This window comes from Pogoniulus pusillus, chromosome 8 (assembly GCF_015220805.1).
Source record: "Pogoniulus pusillus isolate bPogPus1 chromosome 8, bPogPus1.pri, whole genome shotgun sequence".
Taxonomy (NCBI): Eukaryota; Metazoa; Chordata; class Aves; order Piciformes; family Lybiidae; genus Pogoniulus; species Pogoniulus pusillus.
In genome coordinates, this window is record NC_087271.1 from 24,591,066 (window position 1) to 24,606,187 (window position 15,122).

Here is a 15,122-nt window from a genome sequence, read left to right on the forward strand (position 1 = left end):
TGATTTCAGTACAATCAATGCAACAATTCTTTTACTTATTCTGTACCCAAAGGTTTTTAAATAGCATCAATGGAAGATGACCAAAGGCAAACCAATTTCACAGTCAGGGAACGGATGACCACGGGAAGTCGCTATGAAGTAGTGTGATTGTTCCTACATACAATACCTCTTACAAAAAATTAATTCAGAAATTGTGAATAAGCTATTGTCCTGCTATTCACATTTTCTAACCACCACAGCAAGTGCAAAGGGAATTAAAAAAAAAAAAGGGCATCTGTCTTGACTATATTAGAGTGCACATATAGATATGCACAAAGATGTATCTCTGTAAAACCACATGGCTCACCTTTGAGCTGTGTTCAGTTTGTTGTACTATCTACCTTGAATACAAAATACCTCCTACATATCTTAAATTGAAAGTGGAGATTTCCATTTGGTTTACAAAGAATTAACTAAAATATGAAGAAGAGAGCAATTCATTTTGCTACAACCTCCTAGTCCTTTAAGGCTTTTGGCATTACATCCTGCCATATTTTGTGGTCCATATGGTTGCATCAGAATGGAAACCTTACCATAATCACGAAAGTAAAGCCAGTACTGATTATCTCGGTGATGAAATCTTTATGTTGTGGATCAAAAATGTGTGTGCTCTCTTGTATAGCTTAAGTGAATGCAACAGCTGCATACCTCAAACTCAGAACACCAGAAGTCTAAGTCCACTTACACTGACAACTCAGAAAAGGTACTAAGCCATTTGTGATATTTAGTATTGACTACAGAAACAACAGGAGGCCTCACAACACAAGTAGGAGTCCATGATGGGAAACATGGTCTGACGGACATCAACACTACATAACAGGATACTTAGCCATTCAAAGAGCCCTCCCAATCAAAAAATCAAGCTAAGAAAACCCAACAGATTTTCAGATATCTGCAACAAGACCTAATTCTTGTCATCACATATTTTTATTATCAAGGAACTTTTCAGAATAATTCTGATTTAAAATACTGAGATTCAAAATCCACATTTTTATTTTTTTACAATTCAAAATGAATTTCATTTCTTTTCCTATTTACTCAAAACTCAAAGCAACAGAACATCAAGCTGTGGCAAACCACAAAGATATAACATTTCCTTACTTAACGTATTGTCTGCTGGGGAAAAGATTACTTCCTGAGAGATTATCAGATGATCATTTCAGTGGAATTTTTGAAGTCTTTGGTAACATTTGTCTGTGCAACCAAAATGAGCCAAACGTTTCACTGTCAATCTGAAACTTAAGGGTTTGGGTTTTGTGGGTTTTTTTGTTTGGTTTGGTTTGGTTTTTCATTAAGCTGTGTTCATCTGGAGATTTTTAAATATGTCCTTTTTAGATAAACTGACAGACTACTGAAACAAGGAAGGTTGATGAGGTAACTTGTTAAAAAAAAGTAAAAAAAAAACAAAAGACACTACAACAACAACAACAAAAACCCCTTGGCAGTCAACCTAAGGAAACTCGCCCGACAGCTTGTCTGAATATCTACTTAATTTCCTGCCTATTTACAAGATCCAGTTTGATAAACTAATACCTCTGGAGCAAAGCTGTGCCTTTTCAGTGAACCATAATAGGAACTCATCCTGAACTCAGACAAACCCCACTGATGAGCTTGGTCGGAGAGAGAAGAAATGCTGAAAAAACGTCCAAAATCCTCCAGGTTTACACAATAGTCAGCCGTTCTCAGTGCATTTTCTGTCTCCAGTTTGTTAGGTTTAGATTCCTGGGCAAGTCTGCCCCATCCCCCACATTCGGTACATTATGAAAGGCGGCACACCCACTAATCTTCCATACAAATGTAAATGTGCTGTCGACAGGGGTGGAGGAAAGAGTTCATTCATCTACAGACCAACTGTTTTCATACTGTATCATAGAAAGTATATTCAGAAGAGACACCAGCTTCTAGGCAAAAAAAAACAATCTCCTTGGTTCAAGCCCCTTTTAGAGATAGCATCTTTAGGAAGGAATCTTCAATTATACTTTAGTATTTACAGAAGATGATGAATTCACTACATTCTTGCGCAGTTAAACTGGCATTAGAACAGAATGGAACCCAGCTTCTCTGATGATATATACTTCAATTACATTAACATTTCCAAAAGATACACTTTTCACTTTTTTTTTTTCCTTAACAGGCAGAAAAGTCTTTTTCGGCATGTGCTGCAAATTTAAACCTGAGGAAGTAGAGTTTCTGTTTAGAAGACGTTTGGGTGGCATTACCAAAATCTGGAATTCTCTTACCTTATTATAAAGACGATCCTCATGCTTGAGAGGCACTCAGACTTAAACATCAGCAGTGAATACTGCTAATCAGAATGGTAACAAAGACCCAATACCTGCTCTTGTGTTTCCCTAATAAAAGGTATTGTTGCCATTTACTGAAGAGTTTATAGATAAAACCTGTCATCTAAAGAACACCAGAGGAAAGACATCAATGAACCCAGTTAGCCCAGGAGCTATTTTGCTATAGAAACTGGCTCTATAAAAGCTATCTCATACAAGTATCTCCTATCTCGTACAAGCACACACTTAGAAATACCCCCAAAGATTTTGCTATACATGGATTTCCTCCGCTGTCCTCTATCCTCTTCAGTTCTTCCACACTCATGGCTACCAAGCACTGGTCCTGCAGCCTCACCACAGTTGGTTCACATATACAAAGAATCACAGAATTGACAAGGCTGGAAAGGATCTCTAAGATCATCGAGTCCAACCTATCACCTAACACTTCCAATCAACTAAACCATGGCACTAAGTGCCTCATCCAGCCTCCTCTTAAACACCTTCAAGTATGGGGACTCCACCACCTCCCTGGGAAGCCCATTCCAATGTCAATCACTCTTTCGGTGAAGAACTTCTTCCTAACATCCAGCCTAAACCTGCCCTGGCACAGCTTGAGACTGTGTCCTCTTGTTCTGTCACTGGGTGCCTGTCAGAAGAGACAAACCCCCACCTGGCTACAACCTCCTTTCAGGTAGTTGTAGACAGTAACGAGGTCTGCTCTGAGCCTTCTCTTCTCCAGGCTGCACACCCCCAGCTCCCTCAGCCTCTCCTCACAGGGCTGTGCTCCAGGTCCCTCACCCGCATTGGTGTCCTTCCCCAGACACGTTCAAGCACCTCAATGTCTTTCTTAAATGGAGGGCCCCAGAACCAGACACAGTGCTCAAGCTACACACTTGCCTTTTCCACAAACTCTTTCCAAACCATTCTGCTTCCAATTTTTACTTCATCAATAAAGCCACATTTGATTTGATGTACAAGCTCCACAATTCTTACACAGAGATAACACTTCCTGTACAGAGTTAAAGAGTTTTAAGGACAAGAAGCTATAAAACTATACTAAGCTATATTTTGCTGTATTTTCCTCTCACTTGTATCTATACAAGATTTATCATTTTGGACACTTAATTATTCAGAACAAACACTTGATGCTTTGCAAAACAAGGACCCTCTTCTATTACACTAGCAAAACATTTACAAATAATTAATTAGACTGCCAAATCCACTCATTAGGAAGCAGGCCATTAAAGTGAACCACTGATTTTCCTTTAATTATTCTGCTCAGCACAGAGAATAAAGTACTGAATATATTTTTCCAACTTAATCCACACACAATTTATTTCAGTATAACCTGAATCACAGAATCATAGAATCAACCAGGTTGGAAGATACCTCCAAGATCATCCAGTCCAACCTATCCCCCAGTTGTATCCAATCAACTAGATCATGGCACTAAATGCCTCATCCAGCCTTTTCTTGAACACCTCCAGGCACGGTGACTCCACCACCTCCCTGGGCAGCCCATTCCAATGCCAATCACTCTCTCTGTGAAGAACTTCTTCCTAACATCCAGCCTATACTTTCCCCGGCACAACTTGAGACTGTGTCCTCTTGTTCTGTTGCTGGTTGCCTGGGAGAAAAGAGACCAACCTCCACCTGGCTACAATGTCCCTTCAGGTAGCTGCAGACAGCAATGAGGTCAACCCTGAGCCTCCTCTTCTCCAGGCTAAACAACCCCAGCTCCCTCAGCCTCTCCTCACAGGCCTGTGCTCCAGCCCCCTCACCAGCTTTGTCACCCTTCTCTGGACATGCTCCAGCACCTCAACATCTCTCTTGAATTGAGGGGCCCAGAACTGGACACAGTACTCAAGGTGTGGCCTGGCCAGTGCTGAGTACAGGGGAAGAATAACCTCCCTCGTCCTACTGACCACAATGTTCCTGATACAGGCCAGGATGCCATAATCTCTTTGAAATGAACATAGAATGGTCTAGGTTGGAAGGGACCTCCAAAGGTCATCTAGTCCAACCCCCTCTGCAGTAAGTAGGGGCATCCTCAACTTAGATCAGGCTGTCCAAAGCCCTGTCAAGCCTCACTTTGAATATCTGCAGGGATGGGGCCCCAACCACCTCCCTGGGCAACCTGTTCCAGTGTTCCACCCCAGTCATGGTGCAGAATGCAGCAACATTTAATAGGCATAAACGTGCTTCTCTGCAGCAGCAATCTATATTCCTTAAAGTGCTAAGCCATCACGTTGAATGACTAATAAAACACTGACCTTACCCATCAAAAACATTTTGTTGCTTTAATTTTTTTTTTTAATCTAAGATTACCAAAAATAATTGACATGTGATTTTCACACATCATTTGAATTGTCACCTGGGCTTTTGTCTCAAAAAACTGACAGAGATTATCAATGTGTTAATTGAAACAAGAGTTGAGGGGGAGGGGTTGGGGGGGGAAGGTGTAATTCACAGGACATCTTTAGCATATGTCTTCTTCCAAGGGCTAACAAGAGCTTTCTTGGATTTTTCAGTGCCAGGGTTTAACATTTCCATTTTCCAGCTAAAAATATGAACTAAAATCCTCACACATTTACATAAATATGTATTTTCCCAGCAGTATCTTTTCAGAGGAATCAGACATTATATATGTTTTGAGACCTCAAAAATTAAAATGGGAATATGGTTACATTGGTATGAAGTGTTGACAACACCATCTTTAAAGCTGTCTTTCTCTTCATAATTCAAAAGACTCATAAAAATAAGTCCAATCAGAAACCTAGCTCTATGATGGAACATTCTTACTGATGAAGGAGAATAAGTTAGTTGATGTAACAAGGCGAAGCTCAATACTCAAAGCTATCATAATTTAAAATTAGACATAATTATCCTTAACAAAACCAGGCACTGTGGAAAGGGGCTTTGGAACAGCTGCTCCTCTTCAATTTAAATGCTCATTTGTTTTACATTGACCTAGAAATCAGTATCCTCCTAACCAAAAGCCAATTAGATAATAGTGTCTCTTTCAAGCTTGTAGAATACTGATTTTTTTAATGTCTTTAGTAGTGAAAAGCAAAGAAATAAACTGCAGATGATGCCACAAGAATGCCCTGCTCCAGTATGCACAACCAAAACGTTGCCTCCTCCTGCTTTCTGAAAGGTCAGACTTGCAGTCCAGGAAAGACACTCATCATTTCCTTTTGCTAACCTTCCAGTGCAGTCTCAGCTTGGGACAACCACAGAACACTGCAAAGGCAGCATGTGGAAAGATCTTCGGTTTGCTGAAGTAACATCCCACAGCCCCTTCCAAAATAAAAGCAGTATGTCAAACAGACAACAAGGAAACATTTCAGAGGCTGCCCTTCCAACCTTGCCCAGAGTTAGGTCGGTAACATCAATGTTTCTGGACAGAGAACCATGTCAGATTCTTTCAGTACTGCAGTACAAACAAGCTGTTTCTCAAGGAACATAATTAAAGACACTTAGTTTCATACAGATTTGGGTCATCATGCTCCCTCCCATAGTCCTTACAGAGGTAGCTCCAGCTGTCCTATTTTACCTCCAACCAACTGGAGACAGAATCTCCCCCAGCTAATTGAGAGCTGTCATATTTGAGTGTCAAGCAGTGCTGCCAAGCCACAATAAACAATGAACTGGCTCTCTCTCAGAGAATGTGAGGGGGTGTCTCCTACTTGATTCCAATTCTTATGAAATTGCAATTACAATTATTTTTGACATTTCTTCTTCTTTTCAAGCCTAGATGAAATTGGCCAGTGGCTTGGAAGCTACTGGGAAAGAAGGAACAATTGCAGAAGCTTTGATGCCTCATCACTGCTCAGTTTCTGACAATCATCATCATTTACACCATTACTTTCAATTTTGGTTAAAGCCAATGCCAAAAATACACATTCATCTACAGATCTGTTCCAGCTCTAAAAAGACAAAATAATGATGCATGCCAGTTTAATTACACTCAAATACAAAGCCATAAGATTGCTTGGTCTTCTGAGCTGTGGCAACATCCCTGGAGAAAATTCTTTCCATGAAAGAAGTGGAGCCTTTTCTAAATATATCAAAAGAAGCTTCTCAGAAGATTGGTATCATACTGAGTCTGATAGGATCCAAACAAAAAAAAACCAAAACCCAACTTAATTAATACAAGAAACTACATTAAGAAACAGAATTAAAGTCTATCAAAACATTAGGTCTTCATAGAAGAAATAAACACTGACAATCAGCAGAGCAATCCACAGTTTCATGCTGAAAATAATCTGCTAATGCAAAAGGTGGATGGCATAATATTGAAAGGAGCCTTCTGAAATTGCTAAAGTTCTGAAGTAAACAAGGCTATATTGACAGAATGATCTCATTGCAGAATACAGATCTTTGCAGTCAAAGCAGAAATCAAGGGAAGGAGAAGCCTTTTCTAGAATAAGTAAAGAAGCTGAAGAAAACTTAGTCTCCTGAGGCTTCCTTCTGAATTCACTGAAGCAGAAAGAAACTAAATGGAAGCGTGAGCTGAAATGACAAAACACAAACATGACACAAGCAGCACCATTCTAAATATACCTCAAAGTTATCAGACATCAGCACTATCAGTTTACTACAGCAGTTTGCTCTCTGTCCTGTGCTCCTGATTTTCCCACACTAGTAGACTTCAAAGCTTCTTCTGCAACAGGAAGCAGAAGAAAAGCCCATTCCTAGCCAACCAAACAAGAGTCAAGGTGTAAGCAGATTATCCAGGAGATTTCAAAACAGCTAGGATGATGTCAATCCCAGGCACAATAACTATTTTAATCCTGTATCATCCTTTCCAATTAAAGAAAAAGCAGAAGTACCATCAGTTGTTGATATTTTACAGAATAATAAGGTTGCAGATAAATCACTGTAGTTTCTGAGAATTCTTGGGTGCTTTTGGACAGGGGAGGCAGGGGTCAGGGTGTTTAAATTACTGCCCTGCTGATAAAGTAAACATGCAGACATCAGATTTGAAATTGTTCAGAACTTTTAACTCAGCCAAGAACTACATTTCTTAAAAAAAAAATGTATCTCTAGGAAACAGCAAAACTTTCTAGGTTAAGAACCTGCCAATTTTTAAAAGTAGCAGTCAGAAGAAGAATTGATACTGGCCTGCATCAGGAATGGTGTGGTCAGCAGGAGCAGGGAGGTTATTCTGCCCCTGTACTCTGCACTGGTTAGACCACACCTTGAGTACTGTCTCCATGTCTGGGACCCCAGTTTAGCAGGGACATTGAGATGCTTGAGCGTGTCCAGAGAAGGGCGACGAGGATGGGGAGAGGCCTTGAGCACAGCCCTACGAGGAGAGGCTGAGGGAGCTGGGATTGTTTAGCCTGGAGAAGAGGCGGCTCAGGGGTGACCTTATTGCTGTCTACAACTACCTGAGGGGTGGTTGTGGCCAGGAGGAGGTTGCTCTCTTCTCTCAGGTGTCCAGCACCAGAACGAGAGGACACAGCCTCAGGCTGCGCCAGGGGAAATTTAGGCTGGAGGTGAGGAGAAAGTTCTTCCCTGAGAGAGTCATTGGACACTGGAATGGGCTGCCCGGGGAGGTGGTGGAGTCGCCGTCCCTGGAGCTGTTCAAGGCAGGACTGGAACGTGGCACTTGGTGCCATGGTCTAGCCTTGAGCTCTGTGGTAAAGGGTTGGACTTGATGATCTGTGAGGTCTCTTCCAACCTTGGTGATACTCTGTGATACTGTGATACTGTAAATATGACCATTCTATGTCACCAGAACAGTCATGTACATGTTACTCAGCATATTCATTGATGATCTAGAAATCATCTGAAGACAAACATACTATAATAGTAGAATATAAACAGGGAGGTCAGCACTGTCAGAGTTATCTGAATGACTTGATAAGACTGCTGTAGTCAAATATCATATTAATGGAATCAAATGGTAAATTACACTCATTGGAATCAGGTTTCAGGCAACTATAGCATGAAGGGAACAGTGGCAATTCTGTTTACTCCACAGATCTCTCCTGGATCCTTTCCTTTTTAATATTGGTACCACATTTGCCAGTTGCCAATCCTCAACTAGTGAAACTAATTTTAAGCAATCAGCTGTACAGCACAAATATTACACATTTCATCCGTGAATTATTTTAAAGCTGTGTCATTATCTCGTTTTACTCACTGAATTAACAACCTCCTTTATTCTCCATTTCACCACTCCACTTCCCTTTTTAGCAGCCTATTCTTTATTCAAAGGTAAGAGGGAGGAGCATAGCATTTCTCTGCCTCAAAAGAAGAGGTCACAGAATCACAGAGTGTTAGGGGTTGGAAGGGATCTCTGGAGATCTTCTAGTCCAACCTGCCCTGTCAAAGCAGGATCACCTTGGGCAGGCCACACAGGAACACATCCAAGTAAGTTTCGAAAGTCTCTAGAGAAGAAGACTCTCTATGCAGCCTATTATTGTACTTTGTCACCTTCATAATAAAGAAGTTACCTCATACTGAAGTGGAACTTCTGTGTTCTAGCTTATATCCATCTTCCTCATACTATCACTAGGCACCACTGAAAAGAGACTGGCACTTTCATCTTGACACTCACCCCTCATATAGACGTTGATAAGATTCCTTCTCAGCCTTTTGTTCTCCAGACTGAACAGCCCCACTTCTCTCAGTCTTTCTTAAAAGCAGAGACGTTCAAGTCCCACAATCATCCTTACAGCTCTACAGTGGAGTCCCTCCAGCAGATAGCTGTCTCTCTTGCATAGGAGAGACCAAAACCAGACACTGCATTCCAAGTGTGGTCTCACCAAGGCAGAGTAGACACAGAGGAGAATCTCTCTAGATCTGCTGGACACATTTTTCTTGAGGCACCGCAAGATATCGTTGGTCCACTAGGACTCCAAGGTTCTTAACTCACTTCCATGGAGACTATGAAACTCAAGTCACTTGGCTAGTCTTCTTGAAACTGAGAGCAGCTTTAGTGAGTTTTTAACTACTCTTAGCTCTGCTTACATACATTTCAGTTTTAGCCTTTACTACAGCTTTTCCTACTGAAATTTTGAACCAAAACTGATCACTTCTAAGGACAAAAGCAATGTTACCTCTTTTCTCATGGGCTAGAGCTTGATCTGTCTTTTGAAACAGGTATTAAATATGTGAAGTCTGCTGTCCCCATGTCCCAGTGAGGCATGTGTCCAGTCTACATACAAGTAACTGATATCTACCACCAATATTTCACCCTAGTGTCTGATCTTCCTTGGCAGACTTCAGTCGGCATCACCTATCCTTGTGCTAACAGTGGATAATAAAGGCCCCACATTACTGCTCTTTAATTGGATCCAAGTTTCAGCACTTAGGTGGTCTATGCTACTAGTTGGTGCTTTGTCTGTTTCAAATGGGTGTGGGATGAAGGATATTTAAACATGAAGCACCCCCCAGCCACAACCCCAACCTTTTTAACCTTTCCCATCTCCTTTGAGGACACAATACCTTCACACAGAACTGCATGCAAATGAGACAGCCAGTCCTCAGCACAGCTATCTCTGAATTTGAGTATTTTGTGGGATTAAAGCAATTATCTGTAAAACATATAGTAGAAAATGTAATAATTACACTTATGGGTAGTGAACATTATTACACACTTTACTCTGAACAGAGGGATTCAACACAGAAGTATATAACAAAAAGGATAAGTTCAATTATGTACCTTAGACAAAATGGAATTAAATGAAATTTATCCATTTTACTTCACATAAAATGGAGTTGATCCTATCTTTCACTGCTTGCTCCAAAATGTGAAAATGCTATTACCTATTTTTGAACCCCCACATTCCAGGAGAAGTTTCCTGATGTGCAAGGAAAAATGGAGCTAACAATTACTGCTGTTCCTGACTTTTCTCAGATAAAGATTTCATATAACACAGGCAAAGTATGATGATAAAAGCCTTGTTAATAATAGGACAATAAAGAAATCAGATAGCAGATGGGAGGACATGTATCACTAATGTGCTTCACTGAAGAAGCTGAGCACCACAACACATATCCCTTTAAATAAGTGCCATTTATAGTAACCAAAGGAAAAAGCAGTTTACCTTTTGCTTATGAAAAAAATAGAGGAATTCAGCAACTAGAACTATAAGGACTGTCTATCACATCACTGCAGAGCCAAGTTTTATGGTGAAGTACCCCTCCAGTTAAACTGGTTTTAACCTATTCTTGACACTTTCCTAGGTTAGTCAGCACAAAGGATTTCTCTGACAATAATACACATGGAACAGAGTCCCCCAAGATTTCCAACACTTCTCATTTACAAAAAGATATAAAATATTTGCTGTTATTTTCTATCTAACCTATATGTAACTGATTTCTAAATAAACTTTATCATTAAAAAATAGATAAATATTCCATTTAATATATTAGAGTGCTCTCCTGCAACTGAGTTCATACATAAATCAACTGTTTTGTTTATAGTTATAACATGATGTTCACACATGTTCATTCTAGCCATAAATGGGGTCTGGTTTTATTTCATCTATGTCTGGTATAATTCAACTATTTCTTAGTTAGCAACATTTTAAAGTATATAAATTATACTGAGAAAACAAACATGTCAGCGAGGAAGTAATAACACAAAGAATAAAATGATGTCATTGTCAAATATACCACTTTTAAACAGCTGCCTGTTTAAACAGGATTGATGCTTGATGTCTGATCAATATAATTTGACAGTCCTGACAGATCTTTTCCTCCATTCAGATAGTTCTCCTCATAGGCCGTATGACAAATTGTTCCTCTTTTATTTCAAAACCTCATCAATTTATCCTGAGAAATTTATCTAATTATTCTGTTAGACTATTTTGTTCTACTAAGTTTTAAGATCTCATTGATAAGAAATGTATGCATGTGTTTTTAATTTATAACACCCTACACTTCTCTTCTGAAATAAATCATTTCATAAGTGAATTAAGGCAAAACAATGAAAACTTAAACCAAAACGAATAGTTATCAATAGATTTAATAATACCATAAGCTCAGTTTTACACTGCCTACTGTCATTTCAGCAGACACAAAGAGCTTGTGGATCAAAAGCCTCTGACTCAGAACAGTGTTCCTTTTGCAAGGATATAGTACGAAAATAATGTTTGTACCAGAACTAGTAACTGTATAGTAAGAAAGAGACATGTACATTTTGAGCACCAGTAGAACTGTAATACAAGACCCCAGTCTAAAGCTTTTGCATGAAGATTTCCAAGCCATTAACTCACAGTCCAAAGAATTTAGAGTGAAGAAGGGTTAAGGAGGTGACAGTAGAAGTACACTTTTGCACAAATCTCTCTAAATTCATAACTTTTCTGGCAATCATCAAACAATGAGAACTAATTTTGTACTGTTGGGAGATTTCTTCCTGATTTCTAAGAGCAGAAGAAGCTAGAGAGGAAAAATAAGCACTTGAGGGAGAATACAGGACAAAAAGGAGAGCTTAGGAACATCAGAACGGGCAGGAGGAATCTCTAAAGGGGTCTCAGACTAGAGACAGCACAGTATGCAAAGCTGCAAACAGGCAAGCAAGGTTAGCCACGCTGATGAAATGCAAGCAGTAATGAGCACTCTGACCTTTGTCTTCAACCCTTGGATTCCTGACTCTGTGATAACCACACGATGTATTTTCCTTGGCAAAAGCTCATCCATTAAACTAATTTAATTACTAATATTTAGAAAATTCAAGACGTAAATGTACCAGAAGTACTTCTGCAGGTTTAACTTCTTGCAACAAATCTGTAACCAAGTATCTAACCAGAAGCCTTTGTGTGAAAAATCCACGGCATGCCCTGTACCAAATCACACCTGGTAACTCTCTGTGTCAAAGGTTTTCAAATACTTAGTTCTACTTTTGAGTGACGATAAAAACTAAAACCATGTTAGATCTGAACTTTCTCATTTTATTGAAACTCCAAGTTTAATTCCAAGTTTCACATAATAATTTATTTCCATGGACAAATTATGAACCTTGCCATGGGAGTTCATCAAACAACTACTTTTACTGTCACTATACCATATGACTGCATTAAAATAATGAGATTTGAACACTCATATCTTCAATTAGAGCTTTATGTCTTCAAGCACTTAAAAGAACAAATGCTGCCATTAACCTAGACCTTACCCCTCAAATATGCACAAAATTAAAATGTTACTGAATCATGAGGTCATCAGGAAAATATAAGTCTCGCTGGATTCCATCACAAAGCAAAATCTTGAGGATTTTAATAGGATATTATTTAAGGTATAAAATGAAAATCTCTCATTAAGTTATCTCAACAGCTCGTTTAATTTATCAGGCTCCAAAAAAATATTTTAAAGGTTATTTTAGGTTAATTACATTTCACATCCTTTTATGACACATCTGAAACCCTGTACATCTTTCAATCCTCTGTTATAAACATTTCCCCCCTGCCAATAACTTACAAGTTCACACTGACAAACAGTTTTGCATACTCACATTATCATCTCAGTGTGACAGCATTTGATATTCATGATGTACACAGAATCCTTTTTTTATTATTTTCATTTCTAATGGAAACAAAAGCAAGAAGCACCTCAGTCTGTTGTTCCACACTACTGACAAGTGAAATGGCTTAGGCAATGTGGTTTGTTTTGAACACATAGGCACCCCTCCAGCAAATTTTGTGCTATCCATACTTAGCTGGCCACAACTGCTTCAGTGAAAAAAATTCTGGTCAATCCAAAATGCCATAACACAAGAATTCTCCTCATCTACTTCTATAATAAGCTTGGAAAAAGCATCATAGCCACTATTTATCCTTGTCTCTGTGCACAAAGGGAGTAACTACAGATATTGACTGTAAATCAAACTTGCTAGTGTAATGGTTAATCTTGATTTCACACCTTGTTCCCTCACCAGAGATGAGTTTAAATCTCACCATTCCTGCAGAAATGCTCAGGTTGGCAATAATAACGTAGGAAACCCAGATTAAGTTATTCCCTGGGTTTTGAGTAACTGATTTCAACATCTAAATACCAGAAATAAGAGAATGATACAAGCACACCATACACAGTGACTGCAGGAAGAAGTTATTTCACAGAACCATCCATTTGTGCTTCAAATATTTTTCAAGCACTAATAAGTCAAGCTTTACAGAACATCTGTGAGGTATTCTTTACTCTCAGTTCTACTGATGACCAACTGAGTTAATCTCTCTGTATCTTAGTTTGCCAAAGTTCAGCTATCAGGATTGTTGCATAAACCTCAGGCTTTAGTACTGTGTTTCACTTACAAGGACACAGTTACCTCTGCCAAGAGATTTCAACTTTCCCCCTTTAGTAATCTCAAGATAATAAGGATTTTAAATTAACACTTCATAAAGATTCTGAGCTGCAGGTATTCAGAGGTGAGGTATATAAACAAACTACTGTATTCCCATTTTCCTTCAAATGGTAAAATATGCAATCATTGTGTCTCTTGAGCTGAAACTGTTTGGATGACTGAAAGACACATTGCATAGCTTGGATAAACCAAAATGATTCACTACAGGAAAACATTGCAAATAAAAAAAACCCAGAAGCCAGACATGGAAGATGATGCCACTGATTTCTAGAGCATCTCCAAAGCTTTTGCTTAGTTGAATTACAGGGGGATTTTTATAGCAGGGGGATTTTTGTAGCTGTCCTAAAGCTCAAAACAGTTTGCATTATTGGAACAAAATTGTTTGCAACTTAGGCAAGCAAACTATTTCATGTTTAAAGATTGTTCCTCCTATTATCACATCCTAGAAAACAGTTACCAGAAGTGTTAGCAGACACAGAAGGCAGCCATATTAAAATACTAAACATGGACATCTCACACTGCCATTCTATGGAAATACCTCTCCAAAATCACCAAAATAAAACAGCCAATTTTGGGGACTATTTTAAATTAAGCCCCAGAATTTTTGTTGTGTCTATCAGCACATTTTAATATAGAGGTCAGTAAGAACCACAGATCAATGCTCTTACAGAACAGTCTTACTCAGTGGCAATGTGTGTTCAAGACAGTTCGAATAATTCTTTATATTTTCTTAAGTTCCCCACAGCTCTCCAAGAGGAAAAAAAAACCCAAATAATTTTCCATGCACACCACAGCAGTTTCTCACTTTACACCTACAATAGTGCTGCTGTCAGGAACAGAACTGACTGCATGTGCCAAAAATCAATTCTACATATTCATAGACAAAAAAATAACACACAGCATCTGAAGATAATGAGAACTGCAATCACTCAAACTGACAGTCTAGTGCCTAACAATTATCACAAGGCGAGTTTTATGAATTCATATTTCCTACAATGACAAGCCTCAGGTTACACAGAAGGGTGTTCCAATTTTCTTTCAAGTATGAAAATCTCCTTTGAGCCAATGAGTCCACTCCAAAATGGAATTCACTTAACTGAAGTGAGCAAAAATATGCTGACTGTGTTTAAGTAATATGCTGAAATTTCTTCAGAGCAAGATGCTGACTGTTTAAGTAGTATGAGCTACATTACATATATATATATATATATATATATATATATATACATATTGTACCCAATGTATCACAATTATTTGCTGTTCTTTACAGTGGTATGTATGAATTACTCAGAATGAAGTTTACTAGTGAAAAACTCACTAGGACTATAACTTTCAAAAGCCTCTGTGAAGTAAGTATCCTGAATCTCTCATGAAAACACATAGAATTACAGCATTGCAGTTAAGTTTTCCTAACAGAGATACCTCAAATCTGTGAAGTTTCTGCAATGCCTCTAAATGCTGCCCAAAGCTGAGTTTTGCTCAGAACA

The 15,122-nt window shown here is 38.9% G+C and overlaps 1 protein-coding gene across 7 annotated transcripts in view; it reads right to left on the minus strand.

The window, feature by feature from the left end:
- MAST2 (microtubule associated serine/threonine kinase 2) overlaps nt 1-15,122 on the minus strand; it is a 193,575-nt gene that overhangs the window by 146,107 nt on the left and 32,346 nt on the right. The window contains exon 1 of one of the 7 annotated variants that reach the window (XM_064147652.1): nt 9,783-9,861. The exons of the other annotated variants lie outside the window; for them this stretch is intronic. Coding sequence (XP_064003722.1) covers nt 9,783-9,800 — 18 coding nt within the window. The 5' untranslated portion in view covers nt 9,801-9,861. Of the gene's footprint in view, nt 1-9,782; nt 9,862-15,122 lie in introns of those variants that run through there. 7 annotated transcript variants of the gene reach the window in all.